The following is a 26,112-nucleotide window of genomic DNA, read 5'->3' on the forward strand; positions in this document are numbered from 1 at the left end:
CAGTTATGTCATACAATATTAGATGTCATTGACAGTGAAGACCACAAAAATGTAAAAATGTCCATACCTCCTACAGTCTGCTAGGTGGAATGAAGTTTATGCAAATGTATTATTTATTTATTACAAGTACTATATATATATATATATATATATATATATATATATATATATATATATATATATATATATATATATATATACACATATATATATATATATATATATATATATATATATATATATATATATATATATATATATATATATATATATATATACTAGTATATATTGCTGTCAATTTACACAGCGCTTTACACATATATAGTGTACATTCACCTCAATTCCTATCCTCAAGGAGCTTACCATCTAAAGTCCCCAAATCACATTAATACATATACATACTAGGGTCAATTTAGACAGGATCCAATTAACCTACTAGCATGTCTTTGGAGTGTGAGAGGAATCCAGAGTGCCCAGAGGAAACCCACGCATGCACAGGGAGAACATGCAAACTCCAGGAAGGTAGTGCCATGGTTGGGATTTGAACCAGTATGCTAACCATGTAGCCACTGTGCTGCCCCAATAATAAGGTTATATCCTGATTATATTAATTTAAATCTTTGCATGTGTGCAGAGTCTTACGTACTGCAAGTCAATCCAAGCAAGGCCTTCACTGTCCGCTTCTCTTGACCTGTAAGGGACGGTTCACATTATAGCAATGTCAGACATTGCATGTGATTCGCACCACACTGCTGTGCAAATCACATGCGATGTCTGTGAGATGCGAATTCAGCCATACAGTTTGTATGGCTGAATTTGCATCGCATTCGGACCAAAGTCATGCAGGATCCTTTTTTTGGTCCGCACAAGAATCGGATCATATAGGTGTTCACACTTATGCGATTCATGTCCAAATTGACAGTTCACACTGCGATATGCAAACTAATGTGGGGGTGTCATTAACCTTGTATTGACACTCTCAGCGTTCGCATATGGCAGTGTGAAACTGCCTGCAAGTCGGGTGCGATGCACGAACCCGCAATGGATCTGCAGGGTTCCCGCATTGCACCAGTGTGAACTGGCACTAAGTGTGTGTTTATTCAGTGTGAACCAATATAAAGTGGCGCTATTTCTGTATATTAGTGTAAAATCTAACTCTGTGCGTCAACATACCAAAAGTACTTATTTGGTGTATAAATAAACAAAGAAAACAATAAATGCCTCTAATAAATAAAGTCCATGCACAAAAAGACACAACTGTGCAAATAAATAAGTCTCAAGTTCCAGTGTCTACCAAACAAACCCAAAAACATTTAAATGTAAATATGCTCAAATTCAGCTGAGTGTTCTTCTTCTTTATCGATACCATGCAGTGCGTTCCACCCAATGCACAAAAAATTCTCACTCACCTAACATGTATGACCTCTCAGAAAGGAGGTCAAAAGTGCACTTTGGATCAGTACCAAAGTCATTCTTCTCTCGCTCCAATGCCAGGACCACAGGGGTATGCTAGGGTCCTAGTTTGGCATAGGTTCTCCTCTTCCTCATCACATCACCAGGCACATACAAACCAGAAAATGTGTGTAGTATTTATTAAAAAAATAAATCTCCATTCAACATTAAAACATTTTACAGTCAGTCATGTAAACATGCCTCCACATGGCACCAAAACAGCCTAATGTCGCTGTTCTGCTGTCACCTAGAACCAGTGTACATTCCAATTACTGGAGTCCATAGCCTGGAACTGATGTCACCAGAAGTGAAGCCCGGAAATCCCGCCTCTATGTGTTTTGCCAATACGGCGTCTTCAGATAGCTAAAGAGAACGCTTCCTGAAGATGTCATATTAGCGAAATGTGTAGAGGCAGGACTTTCGTCCATCACTTCTGGTTCCGGTGATGTCAGTTCCAGTCTGCAGCATCTGGTAATTTGAATGTACACCAACTCTAGGTGAGAGTGGAGTGGTGGTGTTCCATATATAGTAATAAGGCTGTCTGTTTTGGTGCCATGTGGAGGCACTTTTACATATGAGTGTTAGATTTTTTTAATGTATGGAGATTTATTATTTTTTTAAATAAATACTACACTATAAGTACTTTTCTGGTTTGTGTCAGTATCAGTGTTATTACGTCGGTCACCTGCTGGTGGCTCTGCTGTTCCGGTACCTGAAGGGTGCAGTTCCAGGGCCCTCCAGCAGGTGTCTCCCTGCAGCTGGACTATACCTTTAATTAGGCTGCACCTGAGGAGAACTGCTGTGGGAATATAAGCCTGCCCTTCACTAAGGTTCAGCATTCTTTGCTAGCCTAGTCCCTGTTTGAGATTGTTCCTGCAACCTTATCCTGAACCCTTCTTTGCTAGCTTTGTCCCTGTTTGAGCTTGTTCCTGAAACCTCATCCCGAACCCTTCTTTGTTAGCCTTATCTCTGTCTGAGCCTTATCCTGAACCCTTCTATGCTAGCCGTATCCCTGTCTGAGCCTTATCCTGAACCCTTCTCTGCTAGCCGTATCCCTGTCTGAGCCTTATCCTGAACCCTTCTCTGCTAGCCATATCCCTCTCTGAGCCTTATCCTGAACCCTTCTCTGCTAGCCATATCCCTCTCTGAGCCTTATCCTGAACCCTTCTCTGCTAGCCGTATCCCTGTCTGAGCCGGATCCTGAACTTGTATCCTATACCGGTATCCTGTAACCTGTACCCTTATCCTGAGCTCTGTTCCCTGTACCCTGTTTCCTCTACTTGGCTCCCCGCTTTCCTTGTCTCCTGTTCCAGTCCTGTCTTGCTATTGTTTGCTCCTTGTGTAGTTAGTTTGTTAGGTCACTATTGGGGTTTGCGGTTACATTTATATTTTGGTTACTTGTTTTTGTCCACTGGTGTTGCTATTGGAATATGTCACTTGCTTATTAAATGTATTTGCACCTTATTCGTTTGTGTCCTGATTCCTTAGTGCAACGAGCTGATCTAATCACCCTGAACTTGTATCCTAAATGTATTTGCACCTTATACATTTGCACCTTATTCGTTTGTGTCCTGATTCCTTAGTGCAACGAGCTGATCTAATCACCCTGAACTTGTATCCTATACCGGTATCCTGTAACCTGTACCCTTATCCTGAGCTCTGTTCCCTGTACCCTGTTTCCTCTACTTGGCTCCCCGCTTTCCTTGTCTCCTGTTCCAGTCCTGTCTTGCTATTGTTTGCTCCTTGTGTAGTTAGTTTGTTAGGTCACTATTGGGGTTTGCGGTTACATTTATATTTTGGTTACTTGTTTTTGTCCACTGGTGTTGCTATTGGAATATGTCACTTGCTTATTAAATGTATTTGCACCTTATTCGTTTGTGTCCTGATTCCTTAGTGCAACGAGCTGATCTAATCACCCTTGAGGGATACCTGCAGGAGGTAACCCTGACAGTTTGTATGTGCCTGGTGATGTTGTGATGAGAAAGAGGAGAACCTGTGCTAAACTAAGAACCTAGCGTACCAGTGTGGACCTGGCATTCTTGGAGCGATTTGGTACTGATCCAAAGCACACTTTAAAATAGGTCATACATTTTTGGTGATTGAGCACTTGTTGGAACGCACTGCATGGTGATGATAAAGAAGAACACTTAGTTGGATATGAGCATATTTACACAGATTGAAACATTTTTGTTTTTTTTGGTAGACACAGGGACTTGAGATTAATTTATTTACACAGTTGTGTCAATTCGTGCATGGACTTAATTTATTAGAGGCATTTTTTATTTTTGGTGTATATTTTTTATGTTGACACACAGAGTTTAATTATACACTTATAAGGGAAATTGTGCCACTTTATATTGGGTTCACACTTTGGCACTAATGCAAACATTGCACTTTAAAGGGCCAGCTGACACTATTCACTGATTAGTACTATTAAGCGCAAGGTTCATGTGTTTTTTCTATGTTTATTTCGTATTTTGCAGTATGAGCATATACGGTATATGCATAAAACTGCCAAAAATGTCAGCAGTACATCAGAGTCAAACCAGGATTTATTGTTTATAGTCAACGTTACTGTTTGACATTATTAAAAATATCAGTAAACCTAAATGACATCCTGGTTTATAAAATGTATCAACAACAAGCTGAGCTTTGTATGTTTGTGATAAAGCTGACTCCGATATGTGTTTTTTTTTTTAAATGGCTTTCTTTTCAGTAATACTGCTACACATACTAGACAGTCTTTTGAAGTATGATTACAGATTTTTTTTTAAAGATTATTCCAGAATTTATACTTAGCTGCAGTATTTGATGTGTCCATTTCTTTATAGAGATAGGTTCTCTTCACATTTCGGTGGCTTGACTTGGTTTTATATTTCCTAGTTACATTGAATCCCTTCAGCTGCCTAGTTCAACATGCTATGTAAGGACAAATGGTGTTTGTATTGGCTGTCCCCACACTTAGTAGTGTAGAAGTTTCTATTTTATTTTAAGCACACCATTTACATAGCTTGCAGATTATATGCAGAGATTATCATGTGACATAATACACAATAAAGTTAAAATAGTGTTGACTTTGTACAGCTGTAAAGAAAGGTGATATTTCTATTGGGGCACTAATGGCCTTCAACATAGTAAAAAAACGTTTGGACATGGGATTGGAGTTGGCTGTTAGGTTAGTCAAAGACAGCCCAGTAAAAGAAATCTGACTAATCTCTTGTGTCAATTAGAATATGAAGCATTGTAGCAAAGAGTGTATCCAGTTGAAGAAAGCAATCACACAATATACATAAAAACACATCATTTACAATACAGTATACACAAATGACATAATCACACAGTACATAAAGGAAATTCTCAGTAAAATACAGTTGCTACTGATAGCTTATTGTTTTCTCTTTCATGGAGAGAAGAACAAAACTTTCACTGTGTGTGCAATGCATCTGTAGTCAAATCTGGGAGATTGCAGAGGGTACTGGAGCTGCATGAGTAATTAAGATGGCTATTGATTTTTGGGCTGAGAAGCACTAGGCCCAATGGAAATTTTCTCCCTAACTTAACCAGTAAGGTATGTGGTAGCTTCCAAATGTCCCAAATTTGGATGGACTGCTCCATGTTTTGGAACTAAATCCCTTCCTCTTTCCTGCTCAGTTGTCCTTCCTTTTGGGATGTTGTATAGATCTTAAAAAAAAAATCTGCTGTTAAACTCCCAAATGTGTAATATTGAGCTAAACGTTTCCTCCATCCTCTAATTTATTGTATTTGTTTGGAAATGGCAGTATCAAGGAAAGAACAGTCGAAATTCTCTATCGTTAACATCAATGGGGGAATGTAAGGTCAAGGTGTGTCTTTGTTCACATACTGTGTAGCTTTTTCTTATTCCCAAAAGTTGGAAAGTTTACATACCTGTAGCTTGTTCCCTTTCCTCTATAGAATATATTTTGCAGAGATTTTCTAACAGTTGGAAGCATTCATTTCCACCCTTCAGAGAAATCCCACAAAGACCAATAGTTGTCTGGTCTTCATTAGCAATTTGTGAATTTTGCACATTTCTTGCAACTACGTGGCCAAGTATTGCCTACTCAGTCCATTATATTGCAGTACAAAAAGTAATAGTTGTAAAAGTTTTTTTTTTCAGCTTTTGATTAGTAAAATGTGTGCTTACAGAACACTGTTTTGGCAAGAATGGGACAGTATTCAGTAACACACTAGGTCTTCGCTGTTGTCCAAGACTCCACATAGAGATCCTGCCAATCACCATCACAGCCATAGAACCAGAACTGGGCTTTTATTTTCTGCTACCTATAGCACCTCACAAATAAATTCTCTATGCATTCCTGTCTTGGATATGAGCACATCATCTGAATCACACATGGCAGCAAAAGCAACATACTACAGTAGTGTCCCTCTTATTATTTTCAACCATTGGCCACTGAGTTAGGAATATGTTGTTGACATGATGAATTTCTAAGAGCCCTCTGGTTCCTCAGTTCACCAAATATCGCTGTTTTACTGCGAGAGCTGGAAATGGAATTGTTAGTTTGAGTTTTCTGCCACAACTTTTCTACAGAGAACTATTTGAGTGTTGATTCTTTCATCATCTGTGATATATTAGGGGTAAATCAAATTCAGTATTGGCAGCACACATCACAAGGTTATCTTTACAACTAGTAGCTAAATCTGTTTGATGAAGAACACGTGTGGGACATGTTGGAGTGGCCATTTATCCACCAAGTATCACTCACTCCTGACATCTTATAAAAGGTTCCAGGACATATCAAGCTACTGCAGGTTCTGGGGATGATGCAATGTCATTTTTATTTTCATTATTGAAAATAGTAATATTTCTTCTTCTGCAGCAAAACACTAGTAAATCTATGACAGCCTTTTTAGACGGTGTCATCTAAATAACTGAAGCAGATGTTCTTTCCACTTTGTGACATTTTCCTCAATTTGTGATCCAGATTTTAACATTCCGATCTGCATCAGTTTACAGACATTTTTTTCCTTTTTTCTTTTTTTTTTTTTTTTGCAGAGTACGTGTCACCTTTTTAAGAGGTAATTATGTTGTTACAGTGTTCCACAAAATAAAATAAAAATCATAAAATGTATTTAAGATGAAAGAACTTTGCACATAAATCTTGTTTAAGACTGAAATCCAAAAGAAAGCCTAAGTTATGGTTGTATTGCTCTGGTGTTCATCATTAACACCAGCTAAAAGTTTGTGACTTATCCCTACAGTAATTTTAACTACTGCTAACCTGCAGATTCAGAAGCAAAATATATTCTGATGTAATAAACAATTCATTAAAATATATGGCAGATGCATTTCACTGTATGCTCTGTGTCTTTTTGAGCTATAGCAGTGTAGCAAATGTTATTGCTACTTTACATTTTCATTTTACCCCTTTGTTTTATACAATGATTCTGCTTTTAAAGGGGATGCTACAAGCCTGTTATCTACCCTTTACTGCTTTCTCTCAAATTTTTATATGTTATAAAGCGTACATATATTGAGAATTTAAAGTTTAATTGTTTAACAGGGATTTATTAGCCAATTTTTAAGTTAGCAATCTGTTAGTACACATGCTCACTTTTCAGTGTATTTTACACTCTTAGCATTTCCTCCCAATCACATCTGAGCAGCCCATGTGACTATAGAGTGCTCCATGCCCACTAACCATGTAAACACAATAGGGGTGTGATATTGTTTTGGATTTGGACCAGAACAGTCCTCAGATATATCTACTGCCTTCCCAATTTTAGTATATGTCCTGCCGAAGCGAGGACATTAATGTGCGCACATCGAATAAACCAAACTCTGACACTCTCAGTTCAGCCATTAGTTCGTTCTGATTTATTAGTTCCTCTTTTGTCCTTATAAAGACTGAGGAAAATCATTTACAGGAAATAGTCATATATAATACGTATAAGGTGGTGATTGGATGATTGGAGAATCTATGTGTCTATGTCTTCCTTCCAGGACATGATGAGGTCTTATTTTGGGTGTAGTGTCCCTGTTCAAGCGCCATCTTGCTTCTACGAAAGGAGGGGTGATCTAATTTCATTTTGAGTAAGGTAGTAAATCTCAGCAGTAACATATATACATATATACATAAGGTATGCACCATAAGGTGAAATAGGCATTTTACTAATATAACCAGTATTACATCCATTACAATATTACATCTTAATTGATCGAGGCATCACCTGCTTGTTATTCCAAGGCACAGGCTGGAGGAGCGTGACACAGCGTGTGACTGGCAGAAATCTGCCCACACCATGTTATTGAAAAAAATATTAAGGATTTAATATCCAATATATATTTGTATGACAATTGAAAATTTTATTGATATTATTTATTTTTACTTCATATTCCAACTGCTGTTTTATTTTTTATTTCGAACATGTGACCAGCAACAGAGGACTAGAAGCTCCTCCTGCCACTGTTTCCCTACAGACAGGCTAGGTACGAGCTGGGTCATGTGACAGCTGCGTATCGATTAGGAAAAAAAGGTACCTAGATTTTTTTTAAATTAAAATAATTACAGGGCCATTATCCACATACAGATAAAGAAGGGGTAATGTAAATTAAATAGTGTGTGTTTAGTATCACTTTAAATAATTTGAATGCCCCATTTTGATGCCTCGTTTCAACAAAAATCTTCCCATAAGATTTTATGGGAATTTTATGCATTTTATTTATCTGCAAATGTCATCCTCATATAAGGGGAAGAGATGTAATTAGACACTAGGTAGAGGAGCGGACTATGCAAGTATGCATTTAAAACACTTGATTTTTCGGTGATATTATCTGCATTTTTTAAATTTGGGACAGGGTCTCATTAAAATGGACCTTCACTCTGAAATAGGAGGTTTTGCTCCCTGCAACCTTTCCCATCCCATTCTCACAAAAAGGCAGTTTTTTTAGTTTCATTTTTTTTTTAAAGCTCACCCCCACCGCCATTGTTGCCTAGCCAAGAATGATGTGTCCCTGCTTGCTCAGGTTCCTGGAATAGCCTGTCATATATCCCTGGAGTCTGCAGGAGCAGGGACTCACAGCAGCTGGTGGCCAGGCCTGGCATACATCATCGGGGACTGGCTACAAGAACCTGAAAGAGGCAGCTGGGCTCCAGATAATGTTAGAGGGGAAGATTGAAGTGGGGGGAGCTAGCTTGGACTTGTCAACACACATGCACTGTCAGATCTTTCTCACGAATGAACACGCTGATGCTTAGGAGGGAGCATTCAACATGTGTGTGTCATTCATGCATATGTAATTAGTTGCAGAGGGCCGACTTTACAAAGAGGAACTGTCATTCTTTTGTAGAAAGAGAGCGTAGTCAATCCAAAAATGGAAATAAAAAGTATATGTATACAGATTCAAGGACAAAATCCTATAGTACTAAAAGAATAAACCATAAATCAATAATGCTGCGCCAAAGAAAAAGTTACCCAATTCATAAACAAAATCAAATAAGATAAAGTATCACTTTAAGTGGTAGATCAATAATGTGAATCGTGCAAACAATTGAGCATTGAGACAAATCACAATAATAAATAATGAATAACACTGAAATAAATGATCACCAATGATAAATAATAATACAAAATGTGATTGCAAACAAACTGAGAGGAGACCCAAAAATGATAAGGAAAGGGTGCTCAAAAATGTCCCAATCAAGATTTCAGTGCTGTGTCCCAATCAGTATTTCAGTGCTGTGAATATTTCAGTGCTGTGTTCAACCAGTGAATTAGTGCTTCACACCACTCCAATTCATTAAGGTGCTCTCAGTGACTGGTGCTCTTTAAGCAGCTCACCTCAATGATAGGGCCTACTCGTTAGTAGTTTGTAGTTGATGGATGTATAATGAGAATATGTTTGCATATTACCACACTTAGCTGCTGGTGATGTAAGATGATCGTGTCTCAATGGCAGGTGTGGAAATTGTGTTTTTTTTTTTTTTTTTTTGAGCCATGCAGTTGACTTACATCCAGTAATAATAAAAGGTTTGGTATCTTGCCATCACCTTAAGCTGCTGTAATAAAGTTTATAGAATTGACAGATGAAGCAAAACTCTTTACTTTTAAATTGCCTTTACAATTGCCAAGATTTCTAATAAGAAATATAAGTCTGGTCAAAGTATAATACAACCCATAAGGAGACCTAAACATCCTGACTTTAGGATGGCAGGAATATGGCTTGGCTTGTCCTCTGCTGACATCTGTTTTACTGGCTCCGCTGGGTTGTTTATAGTGGCGCACTTCTGCTTCGTGGAACAAGGAAAGAACATGCACCCTATTTATTAGTGTGTTTTTGATATGTTAGCAACTTTGATAGTTTTTTAGAGAGCCTGTAGTTTAAATTCATCATCTATAAAATAGAACAGCAAGTCTTTTGGGGGCCTATGATTATTTTTAACTTTCTTTTTATATATCAATATATACAGTATATATACAGTATATATTTATTTGTCCTGCATTCATAAAGGGTAACATGGACTCTTTTTAGAATTTCACCTTGCTGCCGCACCTCAAATGTTGGTACTTGCTGCAACTTTATGTACCTGTTGGAAACAGGTACGTTAATTTGGTATAAGAATCGGTATTTGTCATGTATAGGCACACTGAGGCTGGAGTGATCATACCGACATCTCAGTGCAACTGAGTTTCCAAGGAGTTTTGTGGCTGGATGGGCAGAGCATAAGTGGGTTTATAAGATAATAGTTCCCCATAGGGTCCATCACCCTCCCCCGTGATTAACAAGATTACTGGAAGGCAATGGGTAGATTGCATAGCCCACAGACAACCTGCTATGGGCCATGGAATCCACCCACTGCCTGCTGTCAATCAGGAGAGGGAGAGAGGACCTGCTAGAAAACTAGTCCCTCAGCTTCCATATCAGGCTGCTCCCACTGTCAGTGTCACTGGTTTCTAGGAGCCTAATAGCTGTAAAACTGACAGTGCCCTTGACAACCAGTGACAGGTGGGGAAGGGAAAAGATAGTGGTGGCAAACAAGCCGTCCTGCTACATAGCATACAGAGACAGGCACTCTGCCTGTTTCTATACAGCAACTGAGCTTTGGTCTTAATTTACTTCCAGTTCTATTATCTATGAGTGGGATGTAAATATTGTTTGAATATGGTGCAGATTATATCACTGTATTAGGAATTTGTCTGTACCTATTAAGAAGTACCTGAATCTGTTGTATGTTTTGGTAAAGCTACCAAAACTGGCAGCAAGGCTTTTTTTAATCTGATGCGGATATATGAAAGGGCTATATTGCCAGAAAAGTGACTCAAATGCTTTATTCAATATCTTTTGCTCTTGCTCCAAACTCACCCAGCAAAATTGTCAATAGAAAAAAATCCAGTGGAAGGAATCCCATGTGTATGGAAATCAGTAGTTTTGGTAAACGTAAGTGCTAGCTTACATGGGTACCAGATTCGCCGGTTGTGATTCCCCTAACTAGTAACCATACACTTACACGTGATTCAAATAAAATTGCCCATTATTTTAATATTTTTTAATTGATTTTTTAAAGCATTTTTAAAACTTCAGAGCTATCCCCATTCCCACCCGCCTATATCCCAATGTTGAATACACCGAAAAAAAAAAGATCATGAGACACTGTCATTGAAGTTACAATAGAAATAAAGCATAACGATCATAAAACTGCAGACAATGGATTCATTGTTCTAGTCCACAATATGTTCATAATTCTCCCCCTCACCCAACCACATAGTACAAAAAATCAACTAATTATTATTCATGACATTTGTAATATGCAATCCAAAAACTATCTGTGGTAGGACCAACCCAGGAATCTCTATCCAATCTTGCCATAATTTCAGGAATTTCTGTGGCATACCTCTGCGCTGATAAGTCAGCTTTTCTCTGATCAGTATGGATATAGTTGCTTAGTGGGAGGATGTAGGGATAAGCATTGATGTGCCACCAATTTACCTGCTATGAATAGTAATCTTCTCCTACTAATGAGAGTGGTTGGTTGATACTGTTCCTTGTCCAAGGCACCCAAATTCATGTCTAGATTCAATGCCCTTTATTTTAGCTTGCTTTTTGTGTTGGTCCTATATCAGCCTTTTTCAACCCTTTTATCATGGAAGAACCCTTGAAATAACTCTTAGGTTTCCCTGTCTTTTCATCTACTTTGCGGTAAAGCGAGATAACATGCGTACACACATACACGCTAACTAGCCTTTCATAGCAAATGAACATTGCCAATAGTATGTAGTATGTATGCAATACGAGTATACAAAATGAATTATTTGGCTTCTGGTATAGCTGGGCCACTATTCCCTACTTGAACAGCACTTCAGGCATTAAATGTTCAAAGAAAAGTGGTATGTTGATCTGTTTCACTTGTAGTGTAGATATAGGGGTGGATTTACCAATGGCAAATAGACTGTGTACTTTGCAAGTGCAGCTACTCCACAGCTTAGTAAATGAGAGGAAGCTTCACTTTGCAAAGAGTACCCAATCATATGCAATGAAAATTAATAAAAATGTACTAAGCTCTGGAGCAACTGCACTTGTAAACTGCACAGCCTGTTTGCCTTAGTAAATCCACCCCATAGTGGCGGCCCATGTTGAAGTCCCCCTTCCAGTTTGTGCTGCTAGCTTTTTATTTAGAAAATGCGTTAGCCTTTCCCATATGGCATTTGTTTGAGTGATGTTCCCACAAGAAAATCTGATGGCATTTACTCCTGAAAAACAACAGATGTATTTTATGTAAGTCTGAAAGAAAAAAAAATCACAATCTTTCATCAATCTATATACATACATACTGACGTACCACGCCCTGCTAAGAATAAGTAAAAGAATCCGCATTTGCATTTTTAGCACTCAGGGCTGCTCTATAAAACAAATTATTTTAAGTAATAATAATGAACTTAAACAATTATTTTAATAATAATAGCAAGAAAAAAAAATCACAGACACTGAAAATGTTAGTGTTCCTTTACATTGGTTGACAGAGGAAAGTGCCTCCCTATATTTTTGGTTGATGACATAATGGCCCCTTAAAGGCAGTGGAAGAAGAGCCCCATTACATAAGTAATAGATCACATTAAAGTGGATGTAAAACCCATTCATGAAATTTCACCTGGGCACATATAATAGTAGTGTTTACTTATCTCTCTCTAAAGCCCTTAGTCCAGTGTTTTTCTGCTGCTCCGTTCCTCTGTTATCAGCATTACAAGTTTTTTGACACAGGAGATAAAAGCAGCTAGAAATTTGTGTTGGGTGGGTGCATAGAGATAGATTATCAAAGAGCTTGTCTATTCAAAGCACAGCTCTGCAAGTTTCTTCCTTCCTCTGCCTATGTGGAGTGGGTTGTGCCTTTCCTCCAATCAGCTGTCACAGAGTGTATGTCAAGACTCCACACCAAGTGCTGAATCAGGAAGAAAAAATTCTAACAGGATGTTCACTTTCTAAACAGTGTAGAAAGCTGAAGACAGCAGATATACAAACAAAATGTATGTAGGAGGATTTGTTTCATCTCTGTGTGTCATCTGAGGCTGTTCACTTCCCTGGGTATATGCCAGGATTTACATCCATTTTAAGGGGCCTTAAACTGGTAAACAGTGAAAGAAGGGTTCCATTATACATCTGTGATCAAAAGATTGAAAGAATGCTTTTTATATTGATGGTCAGTGGGAAGAATCCATCTTACAGTATAGGTCAGTGGGAGGGACACTCACCTAAAATGTAGCCAAAAAGATAATTGATGGTAATGGTTACTTATCTGGGAAGCAGAATTTGCTTACTGCCCAATGTACCCTTAGCAACCTTTGAAGGAACCTTAGGGTTCCATGAAGCCCTGGTTGGGATAGGCTTTCCTAGATTGTTGTATTTGTCATGAAAGTTAATGAGGCCACCAATTCCAGACAAAATTCAAAGTCCAACTTCCGACAAAACTTTTTCATTTAGTTTTGGACAGAACGAGAAAACTTTAAATTCTTGTTCCTGTCTGTGTCTACATTGGGCAGAAATAAACATACATCTTTTCTAACTGAAGTATGTCAGAGAGATTGGGAAAAAAGAAAATATACTCAATGGAAACACAAATTTTAATAGTTCAGAAAGTTTAGTTACATTGTTTTTATTGCTGTCTGTGTCCTCACTGGAGTGATTTCTCTGGTTTCTTGTCTTTTTAATGGTGTCAGATGAAACAGGAAGTGGAGTGAAAATCTCTTCAGGTGCACACAGAAAGTTTTTAATGGATGTCCAATGTTCTAACCCTAATAATCAAAACCGAAATGTTTTGGATGAAGCTGGCCTTAATATTCCAGTGGTTTCTTCATGACTGAACAACAGATACACTTATAGAAAAGTAAATTCAGACACTAATGCCTGTTATTTATTAACTGTGTTTTAGTTTGTAAAGCAGTTGGTTGAATCTGGCTGTCCAAATGATCTGAATGATATAGAAATAAATGTATAGAACAGTTGGTTTTTACCTGTCTGGTCACATGATCAATATGGGAACGAATGTATAGAAAAGCTGGTTGAATCTGAATGTTTACATAATTTGAATGATATTAGAATGAATATCTAGGCACCATTAGGTGAGAAAGGATCCGTTGAAACATTTAGTGACCACACTGTTGCTAACAATTGTATTCTAATACCTATTGATATCTTAAAGAAAAATCCCCTCTTCGTAAACCTAAAATTAGTGAGTCAAAAAGTGTTCATGGTTGTAGAAGTGCTAGAATGTGGCTGTGTCGGCAGAAAGACCATCCTCCTAAAGAAAAAAAAAACCATAACCTCGTCATAGAAAGCAGCTATTCACCTGCATGTATTGTTTGGCTGTGTTTGTCAGTTTCATCTGCCATGGTCATTTGACCTCTTTTCCATCCCAGTCTCCCCCCACCTTTACCCCAAAACACACACTATAAAAGAAGTTACTGTTGCTTTAAAGTTGTAAAAGGAGACCCTATTTGTGCTATAATCGAGAACGTTTCTCTTTGCTTAATCTTGAAGCTCTACTGTAAAACTTCATTTGAGGTTTGCGCATTCCATCCTAGTCTTACTTTTGGATTTAGCAGTGGTTTAGATTTGTTGTTATGGTATCAGACTGTTTATCACTGCAGCCCACAGACATTTCTTTCCTGCTGGATAAATATATCGTTGTCAATGCAACATGACTTTTTTATGATCCATTTGGTATGGTAGTTCAATGAATGTATCTGTAATCAACTCCCAAGATGCAGGTGTGGTTTCAATTATCAGCTTGTAGGAAGTGTGCTGCCTGACATTACATACTGGGATTTGTAGTTCATTAGTGGATTTTTTTAATAAATTGTGAACTTCACCAGCGCTTGGGATAAATGAGAATACCAGGTTAAAGCAGCTGTGCTATACTCCCTAGTTATAGGGTATTACAATGTGTTTTTGCTCTAAAAACAATGCTGACCATGGCAATTTGGTGAGTTCTCTAGCTTGGAAAAGGTGGTGAAGCACTGAAGCACTTTTCTGAAGCACCCCTTGTGTTGTTTTGGATAGCACTTTATTTGCATAGCACATTGGCACTTTGAAGGATTTGCACTTTTTGTGGACTGTTTTTTGTACAATAATATTTTCATTATTTTCATTCTTATATTGCACTTTTCTACTTTAAATATTTGTATGAATGATCCAAATTAAAATTGTCCACAGGGCCTATTTTCTGCCCTCTAGACCTCATGCCATGTCTCCCTCTCATCTCTTAGAGTGCTGGAGTTGCAGCCACTCCCCAGGTGATTTTTCCCACGTTTTCTGGTCCTGTTCAGTTATCGCCGGATTTTTGTCAGAGATACTTTCCATAAAAAACACGGTGTCAGTAACCAGGATTCTTAACTCCATTAAAATCTGTATACTAGGGTTGGTAGAAAACCTGATTCCCACTGTAGCAGAGAGAACATTGGTGGGCCATCTTCTCTTTTATGCTAGAAAGGCTATCACACTCCACTTGAAGAAGCAGGCTCCCCCTTCTATCTCCTTTTAGAAAACTTTGGTAATCATTAGCATTCTACTCTATAAGGATATTTATGTGAATAGGGATTGTCCTGCAAAAGATGATAAAGTGGTTGGCCGACCCCACCACAGCTGCTTCATGATTTCTTGTTTGATTGCCACGGATGATCTACCCCTGGGAGGTGCATCCTCCAACCAAGTCAGGAAGGCTTGCTGTCGCTTACTGTTGCATGTATTTTGCCTTATACTTGCCGATCTGTTATAACGCTTATTATCAACCACACCTTGTTAATCCATGTGTTGCTCATGCAAGTAATACTTACCCTTACCCTACTATTATTATTGCTCTGGCACCCCTGAGTGGGTAGACCAAATTTCTCTTGTGTTTCTTGTGTTTTTTTATTTTACTTGTGGTTTATTTTAGGTTTTTGTATACTTTTTGAATGATACGAAAAATCGCACTAATATGTGATATAGCATTGTTTGATTATCACAGGTCAGCGCTGTTTTGAAAGCAGAAACACAGTATAGGTATTTTATGTTGATAGGCGATTCTATTATGATTTGAGGTATAATTTCTTTAGAGTATTTGTTATTTCAAGTAAGTTTGTTTAATGGCAACTTGGGTCTTGAAATCAGTCAAGATGTGTGCACTGTAAGAAAAAATGTGAACAAATAGGCAATCTACTGACTTAAAATGATCTCTTTAGTTATTTGGAATGTTGGATGTAAAGACCCCCCGTAGACATGAAAACAATTGTTAAACATTTTTTTTTTAATTTCTGCTTGTTTACTGAAAGGTCTTCCACATGCTAGGCTTTTCAGCAGTTGAATCGTGTCTGCTTAGCTGATCACTCTGTGATGCCAAGGGCCAGGGCTGGAGTGCTGGTTCTTATCTTGTAAAATGACTCCATAATTACATTTCAGAATTGACCCGTGAGCCAGTATCACCTCCAGTTGGCCAGTGAATGCGTATTCCTGTCCAGGAAAACACGAGCTTCAGTTGTGGTATTTATCTGATGTATAATTCATCCACTTCTGAGACACACAATGAAGTGTTTTTGATATATTATTGCTGTTTTCATACAATAACTAGAGGCTAGTAGGAATATAATTTTCTTTTTTATATTTAACTTTCCTGCATGGGGAAAGCAAGATGGCAAGTTACTTCTGGACAGGTTGTTATATTAGACCACAGTCTACTGCTATACTCTTATGTATAGTATCCATGGCTTATATAATAAAGAAGCATAAAGAGCAATGGGGGTACATAGTCATTAAAGTGGTTGTTAACTCACTTTAACAACTTTATATAATCCTCTCTGTACCCTGATGACAAGTGCTCCTGTCTCTGTGTTATAAAAAAAAAATGCTGCCTTTACCGTATTTCAGAGCGGCTTGGGGGAATCATGTGACCGGCCGGCTCTTTCTCTCGATCTGACAGATGCAGGGGGCGGGGCCGAGATTCCCTTGCTAATGTCAGGCGGGGCGAGAGGAGGAGAGGAAAGAGAGAGCCGGCCAGTCGCGTGATCGCCGGGAGCCACTGTGAAATACAGTAAAGGAGGAATTTTTTTTTTTTATAAAACACAGAGACAGGAGCATTTGTAATCAGGGTATGCAGAGGATTATAGAGGATAATAAAAGTTTTAAGAGCAGAAGGAGGGGAGGGGGCAGGCACTGACACAGAAGAAGACAGGCAGGGAGGGGGAGAGGAGCAGAGAGGAGGACAGAGATCTGCGAATGATGGAGGCTAGTAAACTGACCACTCGGTCAGAGCTCGGCAGCCACGATACACCGTGGCCAGCTTAGAGAGGGGAGGGCAGAAACTGGCAGGATCAGCCAAGTTTTTTAGGTAATACGGTGGGCCAAATTACACAGCACTGTGCTGTATAACATGCTTTAAGGGAACAGGATCTTTTTTTTTTTTTTTTTTTTTTGGGTTAACAAATGCTTTACCAAAAGCAACTGATCAAATATCTGTAATCAGAATAACTGAAAGGCTGATTAGATGCCTAGGGTTGAACCAGCCCATCAATCTCACACCTTATGCTCATGCTTTAAAATGGAGTTCTGACCTAGGGGAAATAAATTTGAATTCAGCAGCTACAAATAATGTAGCTGCTGACTTTTGATATAAGGACACTTACCTGTCAAGGGAACCTGCAAGTAAGGTAAACCTTCAGTGAAGACTTCAGGCTTCACAGCTGGTTTCCTACTGCACATGCATGAGTTGTGCGGCGCTTTCTGTATGGTCCCGTTGTCTTCGGGACCACACACAAGTCCCAGAAGGGAGCGGTGGGAAGGAGAAGGGCTGGATGCGACCGCAGAAGTGACAAACCTCGCTTTGGTGACATAGGACGGAAGTCCCAAAAAAAAAATATCCAAAAATGAGGGGGAGTGGGATGGTCAATTGTTTAAAACCTGGAACTCCATTAAGCCTCTTTTACATGGCCATTCGCAGTTCCATGTCAGCAGGGGATCTGTAGGGCGCTCTACTGCAGAGTCTGATCAGAACAGGATAGATGTTAGTTTTGTTTTTGCAGACCTAAATTGACTAAGATTTGGGCTCTGTAGACAGATGCACATCCATTTACATCCACTTGCCCATTGAGATTTAGTGGAGTTGATTTACTAAAACTGGAGTGCAAAATCTAGTGCAGCTCTACGTTGAAACCAATCAGCTTCCAGTTCTTTTTTTTTTTTTGTCAAAGCTTAATTAAACAAGCTGAAGTTAGAAGCTTATTGGCTAACATGCAGAGCTGCAACAGATTTTGCACCCTTCAGATTTAGTATATCAACTCCATTGTGTTCTGTCTAGATCTGTAGAACAACTAGATGGACTGAATGCTCACCTGAAAGATCTTATTTTGCATTTTTTACTCACTATAGTTGCTAGGCTGGCCATACACAATCTTATACAATGTTCTTGTACAATTTGCCTTTATTTTTTACCAAAGTCACATAATATGAGGTCAAATCTAAACACTTTCAATTTGTATGCAGTCAGGCAGGCCAGTGCACTACATAGTTGAATGTAAATCCAAAGGACACTGAACAAGAAAATGTTTTAATGTATGGTCAGTGTTAAGCTGACCATACACATTGATTTTCGGGCAATTCCTGCTGAATCAGCTAATATTCATTCTTTGGGTGACCCTGTTTGCACCACCCAACTCAACAAAAGTTGATTTTTCAGGCACAGTTTAGGTATTCTGACAGCCCCAGGTATTTAGCTTGGATGGGGAAATCTAGTGATTTCTCTTGTTAAGGGCTGGACAAGAGAAATCCTAATGAATTGGGCTAGCTTTAACAGCAAATATTTCATTTAAGCTTTTAAGCTCTTGAGCAGTTAACCTCCCTGGCGGTATGATTCTGTCAGGAATTCTGTACCAAAAGCGGTACAATTCTTTTCATGGAAATTTGGCGTTATGTATTATAGGCCTACAATTCTTAGTAATTACTGACTTAAACCTGACCAAAACAAGACTCTAGTAGACATCTCAGATGTGATAAATTTGAGACACAAACGCATGAATTATAATCGAATCAATAATATAATTTTATATATATATATATATATATATATATATATATATATGTGTATATAGGTATATATATATATATATATATATATGCACATATATATATATATATATATATATGCATATATATATATATACATATATATATATATGCATATAATATATATAATGTGTAATGTGTTTTGTGCAACTTTTTTTTTTTTTTTTTTTGAATTTCCCTCCCTAGTTCCGCTCCCATGCAGCATTGCTGCTGCAGGGAACGGAACTAGGAAGTGATCAGACCGACGGAGAGCGGCGGGGATCTCGGCTGGCGGTCTCAGCAATGAGAGATCATCGCTGGATCGCCAGGAGAAGGTAAGAGAACACCGCTGCGCTCTCTGCACATCCAGGGCTTTACCGATCCTGGTATGAAAAATCCACCCCGAGTCACGCTTGGGGTTACCGCCAGGGAGGTTAAAGACGCCTTTGGGCAATTTAAAGTATAACTAAAGGAAAAACTTTTTTTTTTTTTTTTAGCTCTGGATAGAGTATTAAGGTGTAAGAGCCCCTGTCTGTTTTTGTATTGCTTTCTGTGTCTCGTTTAGGAAGATTCACCCTAATTGCCCTGATCATCAATGTCACTGGAGATGAAAATTAGGGCAAATCCGAAATTTTGAGTTTCCTCCAGAACAGCAACACTTGTTTCTATGACAGCTGTCTAAAAGGGGAATTCCCTTACAATGGAAAGATAATCTGCCATTTCCTGTTGAGTGTGCAGGATAGGATGCAAAGGGAAATCTCTGTAATAAGACAAGGATGACAAAAAACATTAGTTTTATCCTTTCCCTACTCTAATAAAATGTTTTGGTTTTGGATATAGTCTTCCGGTGTGAGTTTTGCTTTTTAAACCCATCCTACTTTTGCTGTGTACTGAGTGGAAAGTTTTTTTCAATGTTAGGTAGTTATTGCATACTATGGGGTTGATTTACTAAAACTGGAGAGTGCAAAATCTGGTGCAGCTCTGTATAGAAACCAATCAGGTTTTTTTCTCAAAGCCTAAAGTGGTTGTTAACCCACGTATTGTTGTTACTACAATCCCCTCTGGAATAATAAATGCTGCTGCATACTATGGGGTTTATTTACTAAAACTGGAGAGTGCAAAATCTGGTGCAGCTCTGCATAGAAACCAATCAGGTTTTTTTTCTCAAAGCCTAAATTGGTTGTTAACCCACGTATTGTTGTTACTATGATCCCCTCTGGAATAATAAATGCTGTGCCCCACTGTATGTGTTTTCTTAAAAAAAAAAAAAATCTGCCGATAAATACCTTATTTTATAGCGCTGATCGGCGCCGATCCAGCGCCTTGCACGTCTGCAGCTCTTCACTTCCCTCACTTCCTGGTCCCACTGGCTTTGCTGAGACAGTGGGAGCCATTGGCTCCCGCTGCTGTCAATCAAATCCAGTGACGAGGGAGCAGAGACCGAGTTGAGTCCTGCTGTCTGTGTTTATAGAAAGCGGCTTCCAATGGGGTACTCGCAGGGGAGGAGGAGCCACAAGCGCTGACGGGGGACCCGAGAAGAAGAGGTACGTAAGGTAAGCACAAACCTGATTGTTACTTAAAAGGAAAAAATGCATTTACAGTCACCTTTAACTAACCATGGTACTATACATAACCATAACAGTGGATAGCATACGTAAGTAAATATTCTTTTAAGATTATTATTTCTGTTATGTTTATTAGCAGTATAGAAGAATGCAGTATATACTCTTGCTGTATGTAATTGGTATACATACTGTATGCAGTACCCATAGTATTATATACAATTACAATATAGCATAGTGGATTTGTAGTCATATTGCCCACAGCATCGTGTGTAATTACAACATAGAAGATTCTGTGGTCTCTTTGTTAAAGTATGCAGAGGCAGTTTCTTTTTCTTGTAGTCTCTCATAGTCACAGTGTCCATGGTAATATAAGTAATTACCGTATAAGAGAATTACCTTAGCATTAAATTGTTGCAAAATTATTTTCTTATAAATGGCTTTAAATGTATTTTAATATAGTTATATGCAGGATCTCTCCGGGTACAGCCACCAGTCAGTCTATCCAGAGACAAAAGTAATCTTGGGGCTCAAGTTGCTCCTTGATAATGTTCTTTATATGTCATTTCAGTAAATACAATGAGCAATGCGGCACACAGGAATGTTGCGTCTATCATACAGCTTGGTTATTTGCAACCTTGCCAAATGTAAGTTGAGTTGAGCAAGGGCTCGGTCGTCTCTTTTTTTTTTATTTTGTTAGTCGAAACCTTGGAACTTGCTTCTTCCTTCTCCTTGTTCCATATTTAAGAATTACCACCCTATGAACACGTTAGCATCTTTTGGGCTTTAAGCGTATCCAAACCCAAAATAATAATTAAAATATTGCAACTTAAAAGTTATTAGATGCAGTGGATTCATTGATTTTACTGCAACTCCCTTCTCATTGACTTACCTTTAAATAGGCTATCTCCCCTTCAGTCCATCATAAACGCTGCTGCCAGGCTCATCTACCTTGCAAACTGATCGGTGTCTGCTACCCTCTTTGCCAATCCCTCCATTGGCTACCACTTAACCTACAAATTAAATTCAAGTTACTAACCTAACTTACAAAGCCATCCATAACTTGGCACTCAGGTACATCAATAACCTATTCTCAAAATACCAACCAAATTGTTCTCTTCGTTCCTCCCAAGACATCCTGCTCGCTAGCTCCCATGCCCGCCTCAAGGACTTCTCCTGAGCCTCTCCCATCCTTTGGAATGCTCTACCCCAATCTGTCCCACTATCTCCTACTTTGTCCACTTTCAGACGATCCCTAAAAACACATCTCTTCAGTGAAGCCTGAAGCCTATCTGGTAACCACCTAACAACTGTACTTTTATTTTTTCCTTCAGCCCATCCCCCACAGTTATTACCTCTTTTATCTCTTGACCCTCCCTCTTAGATTGTAAGCTCTAATGAACAGGGCCCTCTTATTCCTACTTAGTGTATTGTATTTGTACTGTTCAATCTCAAGTTGTAAAGTGCTGTGTAAACTGTTGGCGCTATATAAACCCTGTATAATAATAATAATTTTACATTTTCAACCTTTCTACCTTTAATTTCAGCTGTTGAGTCTGCTAGTAACACACTTCCTGTCCCAGGTTGATAATGCACTCACCGTTCTTTAATAGGACAACAGAAACAAGATATGTCTACAGAACCCCTCCTTTCTCCTACTGTCCATAATATAGAGGTTTTGTAGATCTCATAGATAGCTGAGAACAATGTAATTGATAACCGTTGATAAAAGTTACCAGCTCAAGAGATTTCTGGCGAGATCAACAGGTATTACTTTGAACTTATCAGATATGACAAAACACTTTGAATGGTACTGTATATTTAACAGACCAAAAGGGACCAAATAAAAGAAGTTAATTGATAGGGTTTAAATTCATTTTTGGGCCTCGTTAGGCTAAAATTACAGCTTTTTAAATGCCTGTCATGTCATGTTTGTGTTAGTTTACACTTTTTTTTAATAGGATAAAATACAAGGATATCATTTTTTATTAATAGGGATAGTGGAATTTTACGACATGGTCGACCCATACAAAAATATCTTTAATTTTCTGGGGCTTTTTTTTTCTTTGTAAAATAAGAATTTACACGAAACGTTACATCTCTCACTTTCAATAATAATTTTGAATATTTTAATGGGTTGTTTAATGTCATTTTGAATGTTGGCACCAACTCATTCACATTAAGTAACTCTTTTTTGCTTACGTTTCTTTTTAAAAAAGGCACTTCTTTCTTCGGGAATCAGCATTGTGTTTTGGCATTGTGTGTGATAAAATATCCAAACACTCCATAATTTCTAATTGCTTAGAGTAACAGTCAGATTCGATGCTGTCATAACATCTGACTCATGTTGTAACTTTCCAAGAGCTTCAAAATAATAGTGTGTGATAGCTTTGATAAAACACCTTAGCTGCAGTTCCCTAGAGTGATTTAAAATGCTAGAAATCAGCAGGTGTTAGGAAAAGAATGCTCATTTTTTTTGCTTAAGTAAATTAAAAACTGATGGTTATACAAAGGAACATCTTAGAGTTCACCTTTCACATGTTTAAACGTGTCAGATATCTGTTAGCACTTATGGCAATTTGACTTAGGGTATGATAATATATAAATGATAGATACATTATATGTTACATATGAATCTTTAATATTAACCCGTTTTCAACCACCAGGTCAAGTGATAGGTTCTTTCTGAAGAAAATTAGTTACTGAGCTCAATAGCTTAAGAGAGGTGATTGATTTTTTCCTTCTTCTTCTGTATCGGTCCTATATGGCTCTGCCCTATCGTTTAATTAGTAACTAAAAGCAAACTGCCTTTTCTGTATTCTTTATTTAGAAAAGCAATAACTCTCAGTGACACCAGTGCCATTGGTATTTGATGTATTAATTAGTTATTTGAAATAGAAAAATTTTATATAAATTGAAATAAACATAAAACATATAAACATAAATAAAGCTGATTTCCTCTTCAGTAATTCCATTAAAGGTTTAATCAATCTTAAGGGTCACGGAGAGTTTTGGGTGACTGGTTTCTGCTGCAGATTTGGAAGCCATGTGCAACGCTACCTTTGTGTAAATCCTATTGAAGAAAAATTGCCAAATGTATTTTTCTGTCTTCTTTTGTTTTAAAATGAAGCTAACCTAACCCTAAAATAGCCCAGATTACCCAGTTATCTATAGTTATGGCCACTTCTACATACATATTCTGAGAAAAGCATTGGTTGGATGAATTATAGATGAGGTCTGCATTTTTCAGTGCTTCTCTTTTATGTCTGTTTAAGACATAAGGAAAGCCAGTTTGGCTAGGAAAGGGTACACATTCCTGAGCAACTGGAATAATTAAGGCCAATGAGGATGTTGCTTTGACGAATAGTAACATAGTAACATAGTAGTTAAGGTTGAATAAAGAAGACAATCATCCTTCCAGTTCAACCTGTGTGGGTGTGTGTGTCAGTAACGATAATCATTTCCCAAATCTCTGTAAATTGTGTTCTTTGAGATGCACATCCAAGAGTCTTTTAAAAGTATCCATACTCCCCGATGATACCACCAATTGTGGAAGAGAATTTCACCTTCTTACCACCCTGACAGTGAAAAACCCCTACGCAGCCTAAGGTTAAACCACTTTTCCTCCAATCTCATTGTGTGGCCACGTGTCCTCTTACACTTCCTGAAACTGAATATTTTTTTTCCCTATCCTGGAATCACCATTGAGGTATTTGTAAATTGCTATCATGTCCCCTTGCAGGCATCTCTTTTCCAGCGAGAATAAATTTAGTGCTTGTAGTCGCTCCTCGTAATTAAGGTCCTTCAATCCCCTAATTAGTTTTGTTGCCCTTCTTTGGACTCTACAGCTTATCACTTCTGAGGATTGGTGACCAGAACTGGACAGAATACTCCAGATGCGGCCAGACCAGAGTTTTGTGAAGTGGCAGGATTATAGTTTTATCTCTGGTGTATAAAGGAGACAGCTGCCTTTACAAGCTCCCTCTGAACTGCCAACCTTGGGTAAATAAGAGCATGTTGCTCTATGCAGAGATACTGTGTGGTGACAGGGGCCATTTAGAAAGGGATTTTGTTTGCATAGATATGTTTATTTTACATGTATTTCTTGTGAACAAAGTACTTATGTTGTACCTAAAGCTGACCATGTATGAAATTTTCCCCCACATGTGGTCCTGTCAGACCTCTCCTGCATGACATCAGTCAATTGAAAATTCAAAGGAGCCAATCAGAAAATGTTTGGCTGAACCATGTCTGCATCTAGTCAGATAAAAAGCCCCCATTTGGTATGGTATACAATCAGATGCAATCATGGTTAAGGTTTTCTGACAGCTGGCTGCACTGGTTGTCAGAAAAGAATAGCTGCAGCAGAATATTTGTCTATTCACACTGTCTAGTGTGGATAGAGAAATCTGCTCCCAAAGGCTGAGCCAAAAAAATGTATATGTGTATGGCCAACTTGACACTGGATGCATAATGAAGCTGGTTGTGGCCAGTGTTAAAGCAAAACTGCAGTGATGACTCTTTCTATCTGTACATAAAAAGCCCCCAAATGATATGTTACAAACCCCACCCCACACCCTCCCAGTGTAACATCAAGTAATAAATATACCATTTATTGTCTTCTAGGTATCACATGGATCAACTGTCCATTATGAAGTAGGTAACCTCTCCCTGTCCGCACAAACAGAAGAAAGATCCCTCCCTTCTGGGAATGATCACCTATTACAGTGGACTGAGAGGAACTATGGGGCTGTTACATCGTTCACAGAAGTCAAAATGACCAAAAGAATAGACATCAAAGTGGGTGAAGGTTAGTCAAATATTGGACTTCAGTATTTGTCTTTAAGGTATTTTATTATTACTAATTTAACCCCATTAAATAATAATCATCACGTTGTTTGGTAGCATTGCTGTATAATAACTTGCTGCTGCGGGTGTAAATTCACACTAAGCTTAAATCGCTAATATGGACGGGTTATTTTAAATCAATTGTTTTAGCTCATGAGAAATTTCTCATCAACCTGTTCAGTTCACAAAAAAATAAAAATTACATAGACGTGGAATCCATTTTTTTATTTTCATTAGTTTATTCCATGAACATTTTTTTTGTCAAAATATTCAGTTCACAAATATAATTATTACATAAATGTGGAAATCCTATTTTTCCACATGATATGGAGATTCAACTGCGGAAAGCTTTAGAATTATTTTTTAATAATGCGTTATTTTATCACCATTTCATTGCTTCCCTAGGCTCCTAGATTGATCCTCACTTACTGTCCTGCTAACAGCATTTTACCAGACAGGAAGTGAGAGACTCTCTCCAAAAGTAAATAGAGAATTGAAAAAAAAAATTTTTAGTATGAAAGCGATGAGTTGATCCCCTCTCAGGTTTTAGGGGCCTGTGTCCCTGTTGCACATGTTCCCTTACTTCCTGTCTAGTGAAACCCTTGTCAGCAGGACAGGAAGTGTGGATTAATCTCTCTAACGGAGCTTGGGATAGCATTGAAAACCATCCTTCTTTCCTAATGCTATCCTAAACCCTTTTGCCAACTG

The 26,112-nt window shown here is 38.1% G+C and overlaps 1 protein-coding gene and 1 long non-coding RNA gene across 2 annotated transcripts in view; one reads left to right on the plus strand and one right to left on the minus strand.

The window, feature by feature from the left end:
• LOC309561492 overlaps nt 1-26,112 on the minus strand; it is a 465,013-nt gene that overhangs the window by 342,316 nt on the left and 96,585 nt on the right. The gene's annotated exons all lie outside the window — the stretch shown is intronic.
• The window catches only part of TGFBR3 (transforming growth factor beta receptor 3), a 318,385-nt gene that overhangs the window by 201,583 nt on the left and 90,690 nt on the right, over nt 1-26,112 (plus strand). Inside the window, 1 exon segment of the mRNA XM_082264972.1 lies at nt 25,183-25,366. Within this exon segment, the coding sequence (XP_082121098.1) occupies nt 25,183-25,366 (184 nt within the window).

The sequence above is a fragment of the Pelophylax lessonae genome (genome assembly GCF_965119305.1).
Source record: "Pelophylax lessonae genome assembly, chromosome: 8".
In the NCBI taxonomy this organism is placed as follows: domain Eukaryota; kingdom Metazoa; phylum Chordata; class Amphibia; order Anura; family Ranidae; genus Pelophylax; species Pelophylax lessonae.